This window comes from Sphaerodactylus townsendi, linkage group LG01 (assembly GCF_021028975.2).
Source record: "Sphaerodactylus townsendi isolate TG3544 linkage group LG01, MPM_Stown_v2.3, whole genome shotgun sequence".
In the NCBI taxonomy this organism is placed as follows: domain Eukaryota; kingdom Metazoa; phylum Chordata; class Lepidosauria; order Squamata; family Sphaerodactylidae; genus Sphaerodactylus; species Sphaerodactylus townsendi.
The window spans coordinates 191958181-191971437 of record NC_059425.1 but is presented as its reverse complement, the minus strand read 5'-3'; the positions used below and the strand labels follow the sequence as shown (position 1 = coordinate 191971437).

At 43.6% G+C, this 13257-nt stretch overlaps 2 protein-coding genes across 7 annotated transcripts in view; one reads left to right on the top strand and one right to left on the bottom strand.

Moving 5' to 3' along the window:
• LG01H21orf58 (linkage group 01 C21orf58 homolog) overlaps positions 1 to 13257 on the top strand; it is a 231616-nt gene that overhangs the window by 148109 nt on the left and 70250 nt on the right. The gene's annotated exons all lie outside the window — the stretch shown is intronic.
• Positions 1 to 13257, bottom strand: part of PCNT (pericentrin) — a 95711-nt gene that overhangs the window by 37011 nt on the left and 45443 nt on the right. For all 5 annotated transcript variants that reach the window (XM_048502490.1, XM_048502482.1, XM_048502477.1 and 2 more), the window contains exons 17-24: positions 10786 to 10934; positions 9507 to 9733; positions 8194 to 8402; positions 5886 to 6018; positions 2886 to 3098; positions 1816 to 2045; positions 1535 to 1651; positions 364 to 591 (exon numbers count right to left, since the gene is read on the bottom strand). In XM_048502490.1, the coding sequence (XP_048358447.1) occupies positions 364 to 591; positions 1535 to 1651; positions 1816 to 2045; positions 2886 to 3098; positions 5886 to 6018; positions 8194 to 8402; positions 9507 to 9733; positions 10786 to 10934 (1506 nt within the window). The remainder of the gene's footprint in view (positions 1 to 363; positions 592 to 1534; positions 1652 to 1815; positions 2046 to 2885; positions 3099 to 5885; positions 6019 to 8193; positions 8403 to 9506; positions 9734 to 10785; positions 10935 to 13257) is intronic.

Below are 13257 nucleotides of genomic sequence, written 5' to 3'. Positions count from 1 at the left end.
CTCTGCTGATAGGCGCGCCGGGCCCAGGCCACGTTAGCCGGCACCAGACCTGGGTGCCTTGCCTGCTCCAAGCGGTAGACCTGGGCCCCAGCTCCGGCTTGGGTGCCTTACTGGCTCTGGGCAGAACTGGGCATCAGAGGGGGTGGGGATTCAGATTTTGCCCCGGGCTCCATTTTCCCTAGATATGCCTCTGGACAGATGTAATGCAAACTGAGATCTACTGCTTCTGAAATAACAATGTCCATATAATCCAGTCGCTAGTATTTACCCTACATTATCGACTTCTTGATGATCTACCTTACATTATATGACCAAATTCTTGATAATGCAAAAGAATGTAAAAATCATTTAAGTTAAAGTTACTTCTTTCCACTCAGCTTCCATTTTTTTCATTTTCTGTGCTTCTTGTGTCAGCTGATGGACGTTCCGGGCCTCTTCCGCATTCAGGCTCTCCAGTGCTCTGACCCTGGCTGCCAGTTTCTCCATTTCTTCCTTCCGAACAGTAAGTTCTTTCTGCATCTGCTCTCTAGCTAAGAGCAGCTTGTTGTAATCATCCGTTCTTTCTTTGATTTCATCATAGAGGGACTCTACCTATAAGAATGGGCAAATAACGTGCTACATGCTCTTTGAGAAATGGAAAGATAATTTAACACACAAGTGTATTTGTAAAATGTCAATTTGCTGCAAAGCCCAGAACAAGTAAATGCCTGGCTGACATATAAAACACAGGGAAGATGTACATTCTTTGCCTCTGACATGCTTGCGTATACTGCTTATATAACTGGGACAATCCCCTCAAGTCCAGGAACCACACCAAGACAGTGGCACTAAAAAGATAGGTCTGGTTTTCTTTTTAAGGTCTAATTATCCAATAAAAAGGTATGTAGTTTTTGGTCATATCATTGTTCATTTATATGCTACATATTAAAGCTAACCAATCCAAGGAACAGGGCCATAGCATTAAATCTGCACATGAATTCCAACTTAATTATTTCTTTTATTATTCAAGTCGGCACAGTTTAGTCAGTTACTGATATTCCAAGGAGAGTGAAGCGCTGTTTCCACTGGTTTCAAGATGTTTTCTTCTGTTCTTTTCTGATTTATGTAAAGAAAAGGCTGCTTACAGACTGGGGCAGTTGGGGGGGGGAGGGGTTCTCCTTGGTTACAGATATGATGATGAAGAAAAGAAAAAGCAGGAAGTCCAAAAGTGCCCCTATCATGAAAGCAAGCCTGGGAGAGCCACGCTTGTTTCATTAAAACCTGGGTTCTTATGCAGAGGTGCTAGGATGAAACTTCAAAGGCCTAAGTTACCTCGTGGCCTGAACAGAGTTTTCCTGGGAAGGGGAAAACAAAGGTTTGGAATTCCAAAACCTTTGTTTTCCCCTTCCCAGGAAAACTCTGTTCAGGCCACGAGGTAACTTAGGCCTTTGAAGTTTCATCCTAGCACCTCTGCATAGTTTCCTCGTCATAGCCCCTCTGCTCTACTTCACAACAGGAGAAGCCGGCAGAATCCAATCCATGGTACTTCACTTACCAACAGTCTGGACTGCTCAGTTGCCTGGTTTTTTTCTGCTTGTTTTAACTGCATTTCCAGCTTCTGAATTTCCTCCTGAAATTCATCACGTTCATGCTCTCGTTCAACAGCTTGTTTCTGTAAAGTAAATTGCTAAATTTTTAAAAAAATTCTTTTATTTGCACAATTTAAGGAACAAAAGGAGAAATGACAAAAACACCCTTTCAAGGTTACCGACAGATAATTAAAAGAAACGAATACTTTGCCTCTATAGTCACAAGCAAAGCAACTGACTGTCTTACATCCATAAAATCCCGTTGACTCTTCAACTGTCTTTCAAGGGATTGTATCTGTTGTTTGTAATCAACAGCTTCCAACGACATCATTGCCGCCTTCTGATTTTTGTTCAGTTGCTCTTCCAGTTCTATTTCTAAAATTTTCAGCTGCGCATTCAAGGTGGCGCAGTCCTTTTCTGCCTGACACTGCAGTTCCAACTTTGCCTTTGAAAGACGTTCAACTTCCTTCAATAAGTCTAAAATATGTGGAAAAAACAAACAAAAAGAAGTCAAGATTGATCCAGAATAAGAATGCAGTCTATAAAAAAAACATAGACCAAAATTCAGGATCAGAGCAAGTGGGGAGATTGTGAGACCCCTTCCAGGGGCTCAGCTGTGACAAACCGTCTCCTTCCAGAACTGTTTCCATCAACAGCCATTCGAAATAGCAGCATAAGGCTGAAAGCAACTGCTGATTGGCGGCGCCCCCCCCGCCCCCCCAGCCGGGACTGGCCATCCCATCCATTTACTATGTACCAACTATAAAAAGGTAAAGTTTCCCCTTCAGTCGTGGCTGACCCGGGGATACCACTGCAAGCAGTGATTTTATAGGCAAGCCACTTTTGTGGGGTAGTTTGCCATTGCTTTCCCCGAGTGTACCAACAGCTGGTACCAGTTTCTTTGGTTTCTTCTTCCCTTCGCAGCCGCTCTTCTCTCTCATGTCATGCCTCTCATATTGTAGGCAACAATTCAGAATCGCAGTAGCAGAAAGGCAGAATACAAATGTGTTTATTAAATAAATACAATCTGGAGACTGGTATATTCATTTCTTTTGTCAGTGTAACCAAGAAGAGGAGTTTTGTAGCTTAGATCACTCAAAGGAGTACTTCAATACTCCTATTACCCCTATATAAATGCCTGCTTAAGCCTTTTTCCCCACACTTCACAAAGGCATTGACTATATGTTTATCTTTAGAAATCATCTCAACACAGTTAAAATGTTAACAGAAGTTTTTCCCTTCAGTCTACTTCTCAAGGCTTTTTAATAATCACATTTCAGTGTTGAACAAACCAGTTCCTTATGCCCTATTCCTTACCCACTTCTCTCTCTCCTAAATTGGCAGCCAAAGCTTTATTTTGGCTTATTATTAACTTCTGCTCCTCAGTGCATCTTGTATGTTCTTGCGTTAAAGCTTGGAATTGGGTTTTCAAGCTCTCCAATTCTACAACGAGACGGAGCTCAGACTCCTCTTTCACACGCAGGGCTGCTTCCAAGACGTCTTTCTCTGCCAAACAGCCTTCACTGAGTCCTTGAAAACAAAATTGCGTGGAAGTAAAAAAATCAGACACTTGAAGCACTCAGGCAAAGCAGTATCACAATGACACTCAATGCGTAAAGAACAAAAATGCCAACATATACTGACAGCTATAAACATAGCAGTGTTGTGGGGTTTTCGGGGCTGCCTGGCCGTGTCCCAGTAGCATTTTCTCCTGACATTTCACCTGCATCCGTGGCTGGCATCTTCAGAGAAGCCTTCTGAAAGATCCTGCCTTCAGCCTGGGATGTGGGAACTTTCTCTTCTCATTCCCACTCCCTGCTGTGCCTGTGTTTTTCCACTTTGCTTCTCAGGCTATGACTTATCACTTCATTAGACACCTGGAATGTAAGGTGTTTTGACCCCCCAGGGGGAGGCTTCTTCATCTCCAGACATGGGACTAAAGGGGTGCTCTTCCCCGAAAAGGTGGTGGAAGTCCACAGCCTTTGTCGCCGTTGGAGCAGGGGCAATGGCCAGGGGGAAGTGGACTAGAATCACTTCCTCTCCCGGCCTGTCCCTGCTACTCTGGGACACTGGTGCAGTGTTCAACTCCACATTCCACTGCACATGGAGGGCCGCAGCAACCTCCCACCAGCGGATCCAGCCTTCCACCGGGGCAAGTGCTGACACGACCCCATGTCACTCTTAGCTGCAGATTTCCCCTCCTCCCCCTGTTTTGGATAGGGCTGAATATTAAGTAAACAACGAGAATCCCCAGTTAAAATATCAAGGAAGGAAGTGCATATTTTCCAAAACTTGCCTATAAGTTTGCTAAGAAAAAGGAGAAATTTTGATTGCTTAAGTCAAATTCTACCAAGGAAAATAATTGTGGCTTGCTGGGAGAATTCCATTTGTCTTGGAAGCTGAACTAACCAAGGGAAGATGATTAAAAATCTGAAGAGGTTACACTCTCTTTTCCAACAGACATCAAACATATTCAAGGATTGATATCCTTGAGCCCTCTGGGGGAGGGCGGTATAAAAATCCAATAATAAAATAAAAAAATTAAATAAAGATATGTGCTGGATATCAAAAACCCTAATTATCAATCCAGAGAGTGTGAAGATAAAACCCAGGACTTCTGCACATAATACTTTAGTAATAAACCGGAAACAAACCAGAAGCAAAAGGGGTAGATGGAGACTAAATTACAAATTCGTATTACACCCTATCTGTTTATGTGGGCTTTTGCTGTTGCGTTGTTGTCAGGGGGACAGTGTCTATGTGATTGAGATATGTTCCTAACTCTATGCAACTGCTTAAAACAACAAATCAATGCTGCTAAAAGATATATGTAACCAGCCTGCTATATGTAACCACTGCCATCTGAGGCATTCTTTATGGCTTCACATGCTTCATAGATAACTAGGCTTCCCCTGACACCACGGTCCCATGAAGAAAAGAGTTACATCCGTTACCTCATGGGGAAGGAAGCCAGGTGGCTCTCTCCTACTGTCTGCCACCGACCTTGGGGCGCCTCAGCTCCAGGGACTGTTTTTTCACAACTTCTTGGAATAATGGGAGGGGGGACTTGCAAAGGGGATAAAGGAGATGGCAAAGGCTGGGTTTGTCAGAACTGGCTTTGCCAAGCTTTGGTGCTTCAATGCCTCATCCACAGATGCTACTGATCAATACCTCAGAGTCCGTTTATTGGCTTAAGGTTTCAAGACCTAACAGTTGTCCATCTTGATCAGTGCGGACATCCCTTTGATCAGTCTTTGGAAAACTAGGAGAACTTTCTGAATTGCTTGTAATTACCACCAGTTTATGCTGTTTTTTCTTGGTTGGTCCGTAAGCCCCAAGTTGAGTGTGATAATACATGTGCTCTCTAGCCTTGTTTGCTGGGGTCTGTCATTATTACTAAAGGTTTGTTTCAGAGAAAGGATACTCCCTTGGGGAGTTTATGTCCACGCACGCACAGACGCTCTCAGTTTGGGGTGAAGTTGAACTCTTTTGGTTTCCCTCTGGCCTATCGTTTTTTGACATGGTAACCAAACCCACTGAAGCACCCCCAATCAAGATGGCTGATCTCTTCCCACAACACTTTGGCCTGCTGTTCCAATTTAGGAAATGGAGAATTTTGGAGCAGGTGAGGAGAAAGCTTTTGAAACTCTATTTTGTAGCTGTGCTGGACTATTGGTAATTTCCATTGGTCTGAATTTATTCAAATTGTGCTGCTTATTTTTCAAAAAATTGGGCTTCTAATAAGTTCTTTAATTATCAGGAAAATGTATACTGAAACATTGTAAACGTGTAAATACTCAATAGAAAAGTGCTTTTTAAATTGGAAAAAGGTAAAAAAAAGCGGTATGACAGGGTGAATGCCACACAGTAGTTTTGAATACAAAATATTTTTGCTCAAACCATCAAACATCCCACTCAGGGGTTGGGAAGTTCCACTCAGTAGTGGGGAAAAATTAGAGGGAATATTGATCCCAATCCTAGAATCCCAAAGGTTCACCAAGAAAACACCCTCTCTCCTGAATTTAATCTCTGTTTAACCCATCAACTGGTTCACTGTTGATTCTCTGGGTAGGGTCATGCACAAATGGTTTGCAATCAGAGGAGGAGGAGGAGGAGGTTGATGCCATTCCAGTTAGAACCATGGTCCCCAATCTTGTTGAGCTAGTGGGCACTTTAGAATTTTGACAACAGGAAGCACGTGACCATCAAAATGTCTGTCATACGAGGACAATAACAAAATGGCTGCCGTGGAGTGTTGGAGACAATCACAACATATTGGGAAGTTCCAAGCCAAGCAAGTCAGTTTATTTCCCCTACCTCTGGCTTTATGAAGCTCCAACACCAGCTGGTTCTTTGCTGCACTCTCTTCATTCAAGCACTCCATGAGCTCATGGTGTTTCCTGACCACCCGGCAGGCTTCCCAATTCCTACGGTTCAATTCTTGTTCATTCTGAATACGAATTGGAGACGTTTCAAAAGATGAAATAATTTAGAAGAAGAAGAAGAAGAGGAGGAGGAGGAGGAGGAAGAGGAGGAGGAGTTTGGATTTATATCCCCCCTTTCTCTCCTGCAGGAGACTCAAAGGGGCTTACAATCTCCTTGCCCTTCCCCCCTCACAACAAACACCCTGTGAGGTAGTGGGGCTGAGAGAGCTCCGAGAAGCTGTGACTAGCCCAAGGTCACCCAGCTGGCGTGTGTGGGAGTGTACAGGCTAATCTCAATTCCCCAGATAAGCCTCCACAGCTCAGGCAGCAGAGCAGGGAATCAAACCCGGTTCCTCCAGATTAGATACACGAGCTCTTAACCTCCTACGCCACTGCTGCTCCTTAATATAATCACCTTAATATATTTAACATTCTATATTACAAAATACACAATATTTCCCTAACATTTTACATGTTTTAATGTATATTGTCCACTTTTATAGTCAACTACTCTCAAAATTCAAAGCAGTCCTGTTATAGGCTACCAAAAACGATACGAAACAAGCTTTTAATCACTGTTCCAAAGCTAACTTTAAACAAAGCATTTTGTGCACTGATTTTATTCATGTGAATTGTAATCTCATGCACTATTTTGAATTCTCTTCTAAATTATTCTCTTCTAAATGCCTACAAGATCCTTTCAGGGGGTTTAACTCCAGCCAGAACAGGCTGCGCACCTGCTTTTGAATCAGCACTACTCCTAATGGGCCATTTTGGTAGGCTATATAAGAGATGGCATAGAAAGGGCAGGATTGGGGTACAAAGTGAAAAGTTTAATTCTAAGCCAGGGTTACCCAACGCCTTGGAAGCCACATGTGACATCTGTGACTCTTCTTAGAACTATTTCCCAACGTAGCATCCACCCTTTGGTTCCAGCAAATTGGGGAATTTCTTTAGAAATTCAGATCATTATTATTGTGAGTCCAAAGTAAAAAAAAAGCTTCATTTTCAAAGTACAATCTGTCCATGGTGATTATATTAAGGTTGTGGACATATAGGAGTCCTGTGTTATGAGGTTAGGTCATATGCAGTTGAATGAGGTAGTGGAATTGGGCATACCCTTGTTCAATGCCAGTCAGCCCATAAAAAATAAAAACTTCATGCAACCCAGGCTGCCCCGACCTTATCAGATATAGGAAGCTAAGCAAGCAAGTCAGCCCTAGTTTGCACTTGGAGGGGAGACCACCAAGGAAGTCCGGGCTCGCTGCACAGAGACCAGCTCTGGCAAACCACCTCTGAACGTCTCTTGACTTGAAAACCTTCGGGGTCTCCACAACTCAACTACGACTTGACAGCACTTTCCATTACACAGGACATACAGTGAAGCCTCTTTGGCTTGATAGGAATGACAAACGTCTCTCTCCATGATCCACAGAGTCAACCTCACTTCTCTATGGCGACTGTAAGATCTGCAGGAGTTTATGCAAGTAGCACTGAAAACCCCTTGACAATTCTGCTTCTGGTGGGCAACCGCCCTCCCCAAGGCTCCAGCCCCCCATCCTCATCCCACAAGCAAACGAGTTTCATTATACGTAACTGCTTTGTTCAGAAATCATCCCACCTTCGGGGTGTTGTGGGGTTTCCGGGCTGCATGGCCGTGTTCCAGTAGCATTTTCTCCTGATGTTTCATTTGCAGATGCAGGCGAAACGTCAGCAGAAAATGTTACTGGAGCACAGCCACACAGCCCGGAAACCCCACAACACCCCAGTGATTCCAGCCGTGAGAGCCTTTGCCGAGACATCCCGCCTTTCCCTGAGTCTCCCTCCCCAGACTTTGTTTTGTCTCTCCCATTATCTGCTTTGGACAACAAACACACCAGAGTACTTATAAAGTCCGCCTGCTTGTCCTACAACTATACAATAACATTGATTCATGCAGTAGTATTATCAGTACTTAATATTAATTGCCCCGAGCGGGAGGTAATCTTCCTATACAAAATACAGCTCAACAGGCGCCCCAGATATACTAATCGGCCAATTCATCCCCAGCCCCTCTTTTTCCACTGAAAATATTAGGGAAGAAGGTTCCTAACGGAGTTCTGCATGACACTCCTGCTACACAAAAACTATCCACAGGGGTGGGTACGGTATTTAATTCTGTTGCCCAATGTTAAATTAACTAAAGGTGAATATAACATTACTTGTTTAGTTGAAGCTGCAAGCAGTTCTAGAAGCTTTTCCACAGCAATATGCAAAGAATGAGAAATTTTATGGATCCGCTCTTCATTTTCAAATACCAGGTCTGGGTTTTCAAAAATACTTTCACATAAATGCTCACTCAATTCAGATATTTCATCAGGCATTGAAGGCTCAAAGCTTTGTTCAGGCAGAATTTCGTCAAGAACTTGCCCTATTTCAGAAACAGATTTATTGTAATTATAATAAAATTGTACTTGATTATTCTTTTAAACACCCCTTCCCCTGAAAAAGAAACTTATATTATACCAGCAATAATTACATTATTTTGAACCAAATTATACATGAACTGACTATATCCCTATATCCGAGAATTTTGCTTGGAAATAATTAGGTACTTATGGAACAAGGCAGAAAACGTGTCAGATAATTTAATGAAGAAGCCTATGAGAAACTTGGAAATAACAGGAATGATGCATTCCTTCCCCACTCCCGGGCCCTTCCTCAGAAAATTCCAGAATTTCTTTCTGCTCTTTCTCCAGATGGCCGGGATTCTGTGGCCTTTCAATACATAAATGCCACTAAAATGTACTATCCAATGAAAATTTGCATCAGACTTCTACAAACAAGAAAAAAAAATTAAAAATCCCAAGCAGAAAGGACCTCAGAAGAGACAGGAAAAGAACGGAGTAACGTTTCCCCCCTGAGGGGTGGAAAGAGCAGCCTTTTCTGCCTCCAGAGATCATAGAAGAAGGCGAAGCATCACGCCATCCTCTCCCTCAAATGACAACTCTCAGATTGTCTGTCAGCCATGAAGTGGTAATAATGGAGGGGATGCAGAGGCCCCTTCCAACCTTTTCCCAAGCAAAAGTCAAGTGTTAACAAATGTTTGATGAGGATCTAGATCTAGTCTAATGTATTAATGGAAGAGAAAAACAGATACTGGCAGTGATTTAGATCATGAAACACTTTCAACAGTAGGAAATTTATTGATTGATTGATTGATTGATTGATTGATTGATTGATTGATTGATTGATTGATTTCCGCTTGTAAACCGCCCTACCCCCGAAGGGCTCAGGGCGGTGTACATGCACATAAAACAATTCACACTCACCTAAAATAATAAATATAATAAAACCACTTAATATAATTTAATATAAATTAAATGTGCTGTTCACTTTCCCAGAAAGTGGTTCACATTAGTTCTATGGAAAGCCTTCACTGACCAGCAAGACAACTTAGGAGGGCACCAAGAACACTGCAGCACGACAATTCCATACAGAGACATCAAAACTGTTTTTCACGGCACGTAGTTACCTTGGTGAACTGTCTCACTTTTCTTCATGTCCCATTTTGACATCATTTTTGGAGACAGTGCCATTTCTCCAATTGCACCATGACTCTCTCTTGAATCTCCAGATGCCAGGCTGTCCTCAAGCCAAAGACCAGTTCTCTTGCAGATAAGGTTTTCTACCTCTTTTGTGGCTTTCACCATTATCAGAAGCAACCTTAAAGCCTGCTGATTACACCCATGCAGTTTGTGGCTAAAAACAATAAAGCAGAAGAAGTATCTGCACAAGCTACCCCACAGTTCTTGTGGCCATGACAGACAAAGGCCACAAAGATAAAAGGGAGCTGGCTTTTCAAGTCCATAAGCTGCCCCACATTTACCCAGCATTTTAATGTGTGCATGTTGACAGATGCAACACAATTCCTCACCAGGGAGTTAAAAATCTACAACAGGAGCCACCGTCCTTATGAAACCTGGGGGTACATTTGGAATTTTGAAAGCAGATGTACCTTTTACCACCAAAAAATCTCAAGAAATTTTTGAACTCCTCAGCCACCACTTCCTGAATCTCCTTCCTTGTAGAAAGCTCAATGGGAGCTTTCTACAAGGAAGGAGATTCAGGAAGTGGTGGTGGAGGGGGGGGGGGCACAAGGCAGTAGGACTCAATTACTGCCTTGTGCCCCCCTCCCCAGTCCAAGCACCAAAGAGGCCAGCTGGACAGTGGGGGCAAGCTGCCGCTCTCCCACCGGGTCAACAGCCTCCCCATCCCCCCCCCCCCCCGCAAACACCAAGCCAAGCCACTGCTCTCCTGGGTCTGGCAACAGTCTCCTATGTCCCCCCTCCCCCCAGCCCAAACACCAAGCCAGGCTCGGGGGACAGCAAGAAGCACGTTTGGAAACTTCTTTCCATGGTGAGGTGTTGCTGAAAGACTTGGGAACGGGGGAGGGGGAAAGGCACTTGAGCAAGGCGGGGGGGAGTGCTTTTGCCTTGGGAAAGCCACGGCCCCTTCGCTGCATATTTTTTCTTCTGACTGTAATCTTTTACTTTCATTTAACACAGATTTATACATTTATTTTTCATTTTAGTTTAACCCATGGCTTCGCCAAAGAAGAAAAAGTGTTGTCAGTACTCCATTGAGTACCATGCCCATAGTTTTGCGAAACCACTACAAGATAATAAAATGCCAATGTGCCTGATATGTAAGACAACACTTTCAATGACAGCATTCGAGCACGAAAGTTTAAGACTCAACAGCAATCAGCTCACAGAAAAATCTGTAGCTGAACTATCTTTAAGTATACTGACCGTTCATTTTTAGAAAGTTCAATATCAGATCTTAACGAAACTATTAATGACTCTCTTTCACGGTTCTCACTGTCCCGTTGCTGCAGGTTCTTCAGTTCAGCATGAGCTTCTTCATTCTCTTTGTTTAAAGATCTGATTTTCTCCTCTAACTGTGGGAAATTAACAGTAGTGTCATTTTTTTTCTCAAGAAACACACAGAGTTTTCATCAACAAATGTTAAGAACATAAGAACTAGCCTGCTGGATCAGACCAGAGTCCATCTAGTCCAGCACTCTGCTACTCGCAGTGGCCCACCAGGTGCCGTTGGGAGCTCACATGTAGGATGTGAAAGCAATGGCCTTCTGCTGCTGCTGCTGCTCCCGAGCACCTGGTCTGCTCAGGCATTTGCAAACTCAGATCAAGGAGGATCAAGATTGGTAGCCATACATCAACTTCTCCTCCATAAATCTGTCCAAGCCCCTTTTAAAGCTATCCAGGTTAGTGGCCATCACCACCTTCTGTGGCAGCATATTCCAACCACCAATCACACGTTGCGTGAAGAAGTGTTTTCTTTTATTAGTCCTAATTCTTCCCCCCAGCATTTTCAATGTATGCCCCCTGGTTCTAGTATATGTTCTTCAAATAAACTCTTTGAAATAGTGCAACCTTGCTCTTACTGTATCTGTTGCTGATACCCACATCCTGTGTAAAATTAAACGAGTAAAACAAAACTGAAATATGATGTGAAGTTCGCGACTGTAGCTTCAAGGTTGATTCTTGGTGATTTCACTAGAAGTAATCCCACAAATCCATCAGAATATCTGCATTTAAAGCTAATAATATTTATACTGCTTTGCAATTAAAAGCTTTTAATAGAATATTTACTGATCACTCAGAACCTCTGTCCTTTTTTGTTTATACTGACCACAAGAAGCTAAGCTGCAGAATGCCTGGATCTAAATAGCAGGGCACATACCTGATCTTCCCCAAACCTCTACAGCTTGATAGCTTAACATTAACTAGCACCCCAAGCAAATTTAATTCACCTCCACCTTACCATCACACTTAAACTCCATCACTACTATTCAACTTATTAGATATCTCTCTGCAAACAAAGCCTATACATTACCAAACCTTTCTGTTTGGCCTTCACTCACCGCCCTCAGTTGTAACAAGAAACATTATTTTGTTTTGTTCCTTTTTTGACAGTTTATTTAATATTGTTAGCTACCCTGGGCCTTAGGCCTGTCCAGAAAAGCCCTCTTGTGTAGTTTGCAGAAAGCCAGGAGAGCGGGAGTTTTTTTTTTACTTCCTCGCTCAGGAAGACCGTTCTACAGGCAGGAGTCACAACAGAGAAAGCACGCGCACAGGCAGTGGCTGACTTCACCCATTTGCAGGTTGGCAGTGGCAGGAGCCACTGCTGACTTGAGAGAAGCTGTTGTGGCAGAGCACGGGAAAGAGATGGTCCCACAAAGAAGAGGGGCCCAGGCCATGAAGGACTTCGGAGCTGATAGCCCATACCTTCAGCTGAGCCCAGTAACAGATGGGCAGCCAATGCAGCTTCTGCAGAACAGCTTTTTACTTACAGTGAAGAAGAAGAAAGAAGAAGAAAGAAGAAGAAGGAGAAGAAGAAGGAGAAGAAGAAGGAGAAGAAGGAGAAGGAGAAGAAGAAGAAGAAGAAGAAGAAGAAGAAGAAGAAGAAGAAGAAGAAGAAGAAGAAGAAGAAGAAGAGAGGAGGAGGAGTTTGGATGTATATCCCCCCTTTCTCTCCTGTAGGAGACTCAAAGGGGCTTACAATCTCCTTTCCTTCCCCCCGCCCATAAGGTAGGAGGGGCTGAGAGAGCTCCAAAGAACTGTGACTAGCCCAAGGTCACCCAGCAGGAAGGTAGGAGTACGGAAACATATCTGGTTCACCAGAGAAGCCTTCACCACTCAGGTGGAGGAGTGGGGAATCAAACCCAGCTCTCCAGATTAGAATCCACCTCCTCTTAACCACTACACCACGCTGGCACTACACCACCAAGGCTTTCAACTGAGCCACCAAGGATCAGCCAAACCCCATCACAAGTGGTCCTTCAAGACCTCCTCCTTCCCGCCTTGCATATTGTCTTTGTCATTTCAGGATTCACTTTCAGTCTGTACATTCTGAACCAGTTAACCACCACAGCAAGGCAGTGATTCAGGACCTCTCTTGGATCACCAGGATAACGACATATATCCTGATGAGCATACTGATGACAACTATCCCTAAAGCTACAAATGACTTGTCCTAAGGGCTTCACATAGAGACTGAAAAGCACGGGAGACAGAACTGCCCCCCCCCCCCCCATGGAAGTCCACCAGACAGATCCAACAACAAGCACACCTGGTTTTCGACAGCGACCCTTTGAGTTTGGTCCATGAGGAATGATTTGAACCAGTTCAACCCACCTCCCCCGATGCTTCCTTCTGCCCCCCGGCTCCTCAACAAGACAGCATGATCACTGTTCATGA